Below are 10640 nucleotides of genomic sequence, written 5' to 3' on the forward strand. Positions count from 1 at the left end.
AACTTAAACTTTTCCTCACAATCAGCAAAAAAAAATTTGGGAGTAACATTTAAGGAAACAAGTTAACATCATTCACCTTAGCGTTTAGTGTGGATTAAATTTGATAAGAACCTAGTGTAAAACGCACGATTCTGATTGGTTGAAATTTTCAACTTAGAATCAAGTTAAGATCCTCCACCCTACCTCTGAACTGTTTTGGGGGGGGGGGTGCCACCTCGGTCCCATTTAAACACCAGGATACTGTCAACTTGATGTTTTAAAGTTTTTTTCTTGTTTTATACTTAGTTTCACCCATTAATTTATTGAATCAGGGTGTACATTTTCGCCACACAAATTCAGGTACTACCAACAAACGCAACTGTAGTCGCATATATGATCAAGTTAAAACCTTTTTAATCGTCATACTAGCTGTAATCAAATCTTCCACTTCGTTTTCCCAGTAACGAGAAAACATGGCATGGAATTTTCAATTGTTGCATTATTTGTTAGTTACACTGCCAGACACGCCAGGAAGCAAAAGTTGTGTTTTCAACCAGGGGCGGATTTTCAAAAAAAATTGGAAAATTGATTTTTCGAGCTCTCCCTAAGCACTTTTTTGCCCCTATTTTGGCTAAATTTTTGAAAAAAAAACAGTCAAAAAAGCCGTTTTTGGGCACTTTTTGAAAAATTTTGACAAAAAAATCGCGTTTTTTTGGCGCGCGCTCCCCCTCAAAGTTAGTATATATTGGCGCGCGCTCCCCCTCAAAGTCCGCCCGCCCCTATTTTCAACAACTAATAAAATTGAAATGATATCTTATATGCATTCTCACTGTTGAAAATAAGATTGGCAGCAATTTAACCCAAATTATCACCGAAAAAAAAGAAGCACGAAAAGTTAGAATGGCAAAAAAAGTTGGAAGGACATATTTACAATGTTTTATTTCTTACAAATTCAGGCATCTCGGCATCTCAACGCAAAATCCGAATTGATCAAATATGACCTCCTTTTGAGTCCTTTCTAGCTGTGACTCAAATTTCAAAATGGGACTGTTAAAAATTTAAACTTAATTTTGATTTTTTGATCTTCAGAATTGTTTACTAAAAGATGAGTAAATGGCAACAGAGGGAGTGGCCAACAAATCCGATTTAGTTATTGTTTCTTTAGATTAATGAACTATTATTATCTTATTCTTCTAGCTTAATTCTAAGCCCCTCCTCCAACATAAAATTGATTCCAAAATTTAGTTTTTTTTCCAAAACCAACTTTCGTTCGGAACATTCTGAAATTTTTGCATAGCAGCCGAATACCTTCGTTAATAGACAACTTCTTGCATCAATTTGGCATAGGTATCAAAATTTTGAGTTAAAATGGGACAAACAATTGTGGAATTGACAGACAAGAAAAAACCAAATGAACCAAATTAAAATTTTAGAGACATAATACCTTAAGACCACTCTACTTTCAATGAGGGGATTAAAAGACGAACTGAATGGCTGGCATTGCTTGGTCTAATTCGAATGACCGCAAGTCCGATTTCTGAAATATTTTATGGGATTTCTGTCTAACGACGACCTATTGTCTGAAAACTAAATAAAGATACAAATAAAATTAAAAAGCCCTTCAAATTAAAGTTTATTATTCATGTTTTTCATATTACTGAGTATATCAGAACTGTAAAAACTGAATTGCAAAAAAATGCCCAAAAATACTGATTTTGGGCATTTTATTTGAGTGATTTATACACAAAAGCAGAGAAATATTTTTAATTGCAGCGCTTAAACGCCGCATATTGAAAACTTCAAAAAAAAATTCAAAAACGTTTCAAGAGAAACAAAACACACTTAACCTTCTGATAAACTTTACAGTTCACGTTTAATTTTAAAACTATTTGATTACTTTTTTATTACATAAAGCGAAAAACTGTACAAATACTTTCAAAAGAAATGCATTGAACCAAAAAGTCTACCAAAACCTTTAAGCAGAAATTTAAACATTACCATCGAACAAAATTCATTAATTCAAACACCATTTGAATAAATGCTGCAAGTCGCGTCACAGCCAACAAAGGTAAGCGAAGTTATTGAATCACGAAAGACTAGAAAATAGTTGACACAGCTTGTTTAGAATGATAACTACAAATCAGCAGAACTCAGCCAAAAAAGACACACCAGCTTCTGATTATTTACCAAAACAACATAGACCACAAATATATTAATAGCTTAAATTTCAATTACGCCTTGTTACGTGTAACATACATTTATCAAGAACTTCTGCGATTCTTCACGGCTTTCAAAACAACGAAGTTTGGCCAAAGAATAAAAAAAAACATCAACTTGTTTTGATTGTTCATTACTTTTAAACGCTGAATCTCTATTTTACGGAAACTTGATTTATTATCAGCATCATTTTTATTTGTGTTTCATTTTCAAAACAAATAAATAAAGCTTTAGTTTTATCGAATTGAAGTGTTTTATCTGGTTATTGTGTAATAATTTGAATCAATTCATTCCTTTTATCAACATTATCGAAAAAAACAACACCATTTCATAACGTAATCGAAAAAATTCAACACTATTTTTGACGTAATCGAAAAAAAACAAGACTTGGCGTGTCAAAATGAGCTCACCTGGTGAAGCGAAATCATCAACAGAAACAACAACAACAACAAAAACAACAACAGCCACGCGCAAGAGTACTTCTTCTTCTGGTGTGTTGGACTATGAGGAGTACAAGAGAAGAGTGATCGAGGAAGAGAGATTGAAGAGGCGAAGGAGGACTTCCCACGATATCCCCCCTTCCAGCCGAAGTCCCAACCAGGGTGACCGACTTAGGGGGGCTCATTTAGAAAAAAAATAAAGAGCAAAATGAGTGTTTTAGGGTTTGAAACGCACATATATGTTGTCCGAACGTCTTCGCCCATCATATTTAGCAAAAAAATATCAATTTATTAACGAACTGATTTTTTTCGCTAGATAAGATGGAAAAAGACGTTTGGACAGCAGATATGTGAGTTTCAGGCGAAAAAAAAACAATAATTCACAAGTTTCTAGACTCAAAAAAATCTTAGAAGATAAAAAAGTCGACGCGTTGAACTTCGGACGCGTCAATAGAAATGAAAAAATGGAACTGACAGAAAGAGAAAAACATAAGAAGTTTCTAGACACAAAATCATTAACCATTGCAGGCTTTTCAAGTTTGAAAAAAAGGAAACATAGTTGAAATAACTTGTTTTCGCTTTTTAACGGCTCTTTAGATTTCCGTGAAGAAAGTTTGGCTGTTCAAAACTTGAAGAGTAAAAAAATTCAACGAGCAGAATGGGTGAATTATCAATGCCATTAAGATACCTGCTATAACTCAAGGCTTTTTGTCCATTTCAAAACAAACAGTCTGCAAACCTTCACAAAAATTTCAAAAACTTGTGCGAAGCGCCTCTGAAATTCAATAGAAGTATAATTTAGTTCAAACATGAGCCAAAATTTGGCAAAATAGAACTTGAAGTGCGATAGCGTTGCTTGTTTAGACCACAATTCAACTCCCTAAAAGTTAAATATAGAGCCTAAAAGTTTCATGTTTCTATAGAGTACATTTTCGAGGGGTTAAATAAATTGGAGCTAAATTTGCATATTTTGAGAAATCAGAAGAAGTTTCACTTAAATTCAGATTTTGTTGATTTCGAATGAGAAAAAAGCATTTATAACTAGTTGACCACTCTGGTCCAAAAAAATAGACGAAACTAGTCCGACAGATGCCAAAAACGAACACGTGGCCAACTGGCTGACAGCCAACGGGAAAAACAACCAGAAAAAGCAACACTTCGAAAAGACAGTCGGCGAAATTGACAGAATAGTTGAAGAACTGAAAATGAAAGGAGTCCAAGAACCGACCAAACGGTATCACACAAACAAACCTTTATTAGTTCTAAAATTACAAACTCTTGAAATTTTGACAAAAATGATATTAAAAAAAAACTATAAGATCGTTTCCTTTCTCGGTTCATTCGAGTTCCATTTTTCAATACCAATGTTTAGTTGTTCAAAACGAGCTATGAATTTTGCAAGCGAAAAAAATTCTCAAAAAGCATTGGCACCATATTTTTATCAATAGATCACATATCTAGTCGTAAAACTAATTTGATTCGTTTTTTGTGTGAATAAAAATTTTTTAAGCACAATTGCAAATAAATTCATAACCAGAAAGAATTGCGCATTTAAATAAAATTGAGTCTCAAGTTTGTTTGATCCGCTTGAAGCGACCACCACTCTGATTCAATCTCACTGACGGACAAGCAGAGAAAACACGGCAAAGATAAACACAGTGTAAACAACAACAACTTGAAGGGCATTCTGAAAGATTCTGAAGACACATTGCACTTAGCACTGGCAAAAGAGAAATTGATGAGAGACGAAAACGGGCAAGATATTTCCGAAGAGGACGAGGACCTTTCAGGTGAGTTGTATACATAAAAGATTCAATCAGACCAGTATCTTGTTAACGGGTAGCGCCCGTTACATCAATTCTGCTAGCCAACAACATCCAGTTTTGGTTGATTAGCCCTCAAAGTTTTCCAAAAATACCGACATTAGGTAAAATTAGAGGAGAGCGCGCCGCATATTGAACTTTTTTTGGTCAAAATATTCCAAAAATGCTTAACAAGTTTGTTTTAGCCTGATTTTGTTTAAATCTTCCTGCGGCGCAGAATTTTTTTGGCCAAATTGGGTTTTCATATTAACATCAGAACATGAAGCTCATTTAATAACTCTCTTTTTATTTCCATTTTCCCATTTTCAGAATTGTATTTTCCAAATACGTTATTTTTTAAAATTTCAGAATGCGAAATCAACTAAACTTACTAGAAAACTAAATTTACTTTTAATCATCTTGCAGAATCCTATTTAAAAAAAACTATATATATCGGAATGTGAATTAGACAATCGTTTTAATTTCAACTATGGTAAATTGCAATGTGAACTAAATTAGAATTAACTTTTCATCTTGTTTCAAAATCGTTTTTTTTAATATATCGGAATGCGATTTTGACAATCGTTTTATTTTAAATTATGGTGAATTGAATTGCAATGTCAATGAAATTAGAATTAATTTTTCATCTTGTTTCAAAATCGTTTTTTTTTTAAATATATCGGAATGTGATTTTCACAATCGTTTTATTTTATACTATGGTGAATTGCAATCTCAATGAAATTAGAATTAACTTCTCATCTTGTTTCAAAATCTTTTTTTTTAAATATATCGGAATGTCATTTTCACAATCGTTTTATTTTAAACTATGGTGAATTGCAATGTCAATGAAATTAGAATTAATTTTTCATCCTGTTTCAAAATCATTTTTTTAAAAACATATCGGAATGTGATTTTGACAATCGTTTTATTTTAAACTATGGTGAATTGAATTGCAATGTCAATGAAATTAGAATTAACTTTTCATCATAATTCAGAATCAGCAGAAAATTTATCGCTTGAGGATTCGAAGAAGAAATGGAATGAGGCGCAGAAGACACGCTACGTGAGGGCGAAACAGCCTCGCAATGTGGAGATAACACTGACTAACGAGGAGATATTTGACAAGAGGACACCTGTGGACAAAGAGAGTAATGGCTGGTGGAAGAGTTACTGCCAACAGGCCAGTCATGTCCAGTTTGACACCCATGCAGCACAAAACACACAAAAAATATATTACGATTCGCAAAAAATAGTATTTTGAACCATCAAAAAAACTTGATTTACGTTAAACAATTTTTGATTTACGTTAAAACATTTTTGATTTACGTTAAAAAATTTGATTAACTTAGAGTAAATTTTTGATTAAAGTTAATAAAAAATTTTTGATCCTCAGAAAAAAGTATTTTCATATTTAAATTTTAAAAAATTGGTCCACGGAAAAAAAATCTCGTCGTCATCGTAAAAAATACTTGGTTCACGTAAAACAAATTTCAATTGATCTAACGTAAACGTAACGTTTTCATATGATGAAATTGCATACAATTAACTTCAAATAGCTCACTCAGTCAAACATTTGTAGATCCGCATTTGCAAATGGCGTCGTTTACAATTAACGAACACGAACAATATATAATACAACTGGACATCACTTTGACAGGCCCCTCAGCCGAAGTCGCCGCCTGGAGCAAAGTCCCCCCAAGGTCCACAAGGGGGGCGTACGTATCGCGGAGCAGGAAATCGACGTCAGAGCATGTTTTAACCTCGAACTGATTTTTTTTATTCTGGACTTATAAAACTGTAAACTATACAGAAGCAACTAACTTAGTTACGAAATGCTTAGTTTGAACATATTGTGAAAAAGTTGTAACTTAAAAATCTGTAGAAGCTGTAAATTCTGAGTAACAAAACGTCGATGAAACTTTTTATTAGTAGATTGTTAGATGGCAAATTACCATATCTGTTTCCAGTTATGTATTCTATCAGATAATTTACCTCATTTATTTTCTAGTACCACTCGAAAAAAAATAATCATATTATATATTAAATGTATTCCGATTTAGATTAATAAATTTTACCTGTAAAATTGATTTTTTTTCCAAGTCAACTTTGTTTCGTGCCTATATAAACATAATGCTCAAAAAAGCAGAAGATACGAAACATTAAGAAAATCATCAACAGTTTTGGCACTGTAAGTCTCAACAAATCATAGTTTCATTTTTCAGTTGATAATCGCAGGTAGAAAACCAACCCCGAAATCTTCTCACCACAACAACTTCAAGCTTGCAATTTCGTCTTAAGTTTTCATTTCAAATTTCTGAGGGTGTTTTACTCCATCAACTCCAATTGACATTTATTAATTGTACAAAAATTTGTGGATTAAAAACCAAACTCAGTTCCAATTTTCGTGCAAAATTTGACGGCCCGATATGATTGGAATATTTACACAGAAGCGAAGCTGAGCTTCGCACCACTTACGATACAAATATGAATGACAATGAAAAAAAATGCTATAGAAGCCCAAAATATCCGGAACAAAATTGCCTCCACCATTAGAAACTCTGGGAGCTTTGGGAATGCTATACAGAAGACAAAAAATAGACATTTCTGTGGAGCTAAGCAGACAGAAATAAACAGACGGACAATCTAAAATAGCCAAAACTTTCTATTTGCAAGAAAAACAGGTCTCAAATGGAATCGAACCCCCGGGCTTTGTCGTCTTAAGCATGGGGGTTACAGCAACTTGGAATAAAGCTGAACCATCGAGCTACGGGAACTAAGCCGACAAAAACAGACGGAAGATAATCCGGAAAAGCAAGAAAGTGCCCGGCCGGATTGGAATCGCAAATTTTTGCCATCTCAAGCATCTGCCTTACCTATACGCCAGATGCACCGCTCGGTTGATTGGTTTCGAGTTTAAAATTAACAAGCGGTAACAAAGCCGAATAAATCTGATCATAAATTTTTCATGCTGAAAGAAAGTCAGAAAAAATTCTTAACTTATAAAAATGTTCCTTTCCCCTCAGAGCTCACAAGCGCGCAAAATATATTTTTGTTTCGAGCCAATAGGTTGATATTATTTACGCCGAAATATGTTAAGCCGATAAAAAAAAATGTGGAAAGTGAAAATTTAACAAATCGAGCTGGTAAAATTACAAGCAATGTGAAAAACAAATCTAGATTCAGCCGCATTTTTAAAACGCTTAAAACACCACACTTAAAATTAATTAACGCTAAAATAAACTATTTTTAGATGTGGCAACTAAGTCGACAACGCATAAGCTGACAATTAATAGACCGAAACTTTTTGAACCGGAACAATTACCGTTTGAAAAAAATGGGGCTGGACAGATTCGAACCGCTGACCTATGCCCTCCCAGAAGTATTGGTTACCACCAGGCTAAGTGTACGTGAAAAAAGTCTAGGACCCAATTGCAATACCCTTGCTATCGCAAGGGCAATCATAAGATGAAAAGTTCTATGTGCAAAAATAGTTCAAATTAATAGTTCAAATATTTTCGCCGAAGTTTTCATGAGTGTCTGCAAACAAGTCTCCAAGAAAACTAGAAACACTTTGGTTTATAAAGTTTCTTGTTCTTTTTCAGCACTAAAGATGCTTTTAGAGCATATAATTCAAAAATCGGGTCACTAGAAGACTTAAAAATATTCGATTGAGTCAGCGAAACTTCATTTAGTTCAAGAGTAATGTGGAGAAAAACAAGCTATTATTTTGAATTTCTTCGCAACACCAAATATAAACTAAACCCTAACACCAGAATTACACTATTATAATAAACTCCGTGAAAGATTCAATATCGAATCCCTGCCCCCGTCAACATGACCTCACGCCAAAAAACGCTTCGGAAAAACACATCAAGCTCCACGTGTTTTAAAACTCTGGGAAAAATTAATCACCTTGTTTCCATTACCATGCATTGGTAAATAAGGCATGGTCACAGGGGCGGATCTAGGATTTTCTCGCCTTAAGAATAATTTTAGGGTCGGTCGGTCAAAAATGGATTTCTGAAAAAGTATCAAAGGGGGGACTGGAGTTTGTGATAAAAATCCTGCCAAATTTGTTCACGCACGGAAACATTTTTCAGTATTTTGAAACAAAAAAGCATGATTGTCAGATAATACACATGAAAAACATTCACAGCGTTGGTTAATGCATTTATAAGACGAAATTACTTTTCTTTTTCCCTTTTAGTCACCAAAAAAAGTACTTTTTCCGACAAAAAAAAATACTTTTTTTTCCGCTCCCTGCTATTGAAAATATCTATTTAAACCCGAATTCGATTCTGGATAAAATTAAACTGGACAGGGTAAAACTATACACTTTCATAAAATACACTGAAATTGATTACTTGTTACGAAGAGAGAGAAGAGTCTCGAATCATAAAAACCATCTTGTCAACTAATTCTCCATTTTTATCTTCAATTTTAGCCTCGACAAGGAAATGTAAACTGTTAATCAGCGGTGCAGTGAAGCTGACAGCGGCATCCTCTCCAAATGGTACCAAAAAAGAACGTGAATAATCAGATTTAACATTTGAACAATGCAATAAAGTTAAGCTTCTTGTTGAAAGCGACCATATTATGAGAACGTCGTATCTAATATGAGAAATACAGCTGATGTGTTTAACACAGTGGGTGCTGAATTTGATAATAGAGACATGACTAGGTGAGATATTACGATATCCAGTATTAATTTCGACTACATCATTGTTGTGATCCACAACATGGACAACAGTATGTGGATGACATGTGCTGACAACCCGGGGCAGAAATTCGCATCTGTGCTGTAAAGATGACTCATTCGATTGTCTGAGTTGCTTGTCATTTCTATCCCAAAATATGAATTGCGCGAGATTGTCTCTTAATCCCACAAGAAATAACGGAACATGATGTGGTTTCAGATTTAATTCGATATTTTGGAAACTGCTTTTTGCTATATCAAAAACATACGAACAAGCAGGCGTCACGATTATAATTTTTCTAGCAGGGAAATAATCTTCGTAAAAAAAAGCTTGTATTTCGTTTTTTCCTTCAAGAGTTTCCTTTGTCGCTAGCTTGATTTTCTTCATTTCAATGGTTCTTTCGTTCTTCATAGAGTCGAAAAACATTCTATTTACAGAAATCTTATTTTCCTGGATTCGTACACAGTAAATATTGTCAGTAAATTGCTTCCCAGGTCTTTCTGAATACACGTAGCACTCGTCAGTACATTTCACTTCGGCGATAACTTCTGGCATTTCAAGCGCTTCCAGATAATTGTCCATAACTAAACGTGCAGCCTGTTCTGAAACTTTGTAATCTACTCCCTTAATTTCAAACAACTCCAGCTCCGCTTCTTTCGATTTGACCCGCGATACCGATTTCTCTGTTTGCTTGAACTGTTCAACCATTATTCCATCCGAGCACGACAACAATTCTCGAAGACTCCCTTGGCATTTCAATAGTGTTTCGTAGTTTTCCTCTGCTTCTTGTTCTATTTTAACAATTTTTTCATGTTCGGAGCCAATCTGATTCAACACTTTTTGTTTAAAGGCATCGATTTGAGAACTAACAGTTTCCACTAACTTGGCATAATTCTCTGCCCGTTTTTCTTTGCCCTCGTGGATTCTTTCCTGAGTTCCACGGATTTTTTTATCGCACGAATCTAACTCTGAAATTATCTCGAACACTTTCGACCTGACCTCGCCTGCTCGTTTTTCAATAGACATAACACTATGGTTCGTGTGTAGAGAAATACAATTTGAGCACATAATTACGTCGCAGCTACAACAATAGATACAGCATATGTTTTTGTGGTCTTCGCATATGGCCGGCTTTTGTTGTTTGTCGTTTACAATTTCATGACCTCTTCTAACGTGTGACACAATACATAAATCACAGAAGACAGCAACTGTAGTCTCAGATCCATCCATACAATTTGTACACTTGAACATTTTTTCGAGCTTGAAATGCTCGGAACATGATTCACATTTGCCTTCCGTTGGTTTATCGAAAGTCTCAGACTTGCAATCACCGTCTGATTCTACTAAATTCTCATCCATTTAGAACACTGAAACAGAAACTTCCACTTCAAGTTCAAATACAACTACTTATAACTAAAACAAATATAACTATAAATGCCATTTTCTACTAGAGGCGTTCCAAACGAGAAGAAAAGAAGAGCGATCTGTAACGGTTCAGAATACGA

The 10640-nt window shown here is 34.4% G+C and overlaps 1 protein-coding gene across 1 annotated transcript; it reads left to right on the plus strand.

Moving 5' to 3' along the window:
- The first annotated feature begins 1992 nt into the window (after positions 1 to 1992).
- On the plus strand, positions 1993 to 5699 carry LOC134855528 (uncharacterized). The gene is made up of 4 exons (XM_063872070.1): positions 1993 to 2798; positions 3708 to 3870; positions 4230 to 4426; positions 5434 to 5699. Exons 1-4 carry the CDS (start codon positions 2597 to 2599, stop codon positions 5697 to 5699), a joined length of 828 nt encoding a protein of 275 aa, XP_063728140.1. The 5' UTR covers positions 1993 to 2596.
- Positions 5700 to 10640: the final 4941 nt, after the last annotated feature.

The sequence above is a fragment of the Symsagittifera roscoffensis genome, chromosome 10 (assembly GCF_963678635.1).
Source record: "Symsagittifera roscoffensis chromosome 10, txSymRosc1.1, whole genome shotgun sequence".
NCBI lineage: Eukaryota > Metazoa > Xenacoelomorpha > Acoela > Convolutidae > Symsagittifera > Symsagittifera roscoffensis.

Excerpts from the sequence above, each read along its gene's own strand:
- LOC134855528 (XM_063872070.1), top strand. The coding sequence starts at position 2,597 with ATGAGCTCACCTGGTGAAGCGAAATCATCAACAGAAACAACAACAACA. Across the intron at positions 3,871-4,229 it reads GTCCAAGAACCGACCAAACG|CGACCACCACTCTGATTCAA; the intron begins GTATCACACAAA and ends ATCCGCTTGAAG. Across the intron at positions 4,427-5,433 it reads AGAGGACGAGGACCTTTCAG|AATCAGCAGAAAATTTATCG; the intron begins GTGAGTTGTATA and ends ATCATAATTCAG.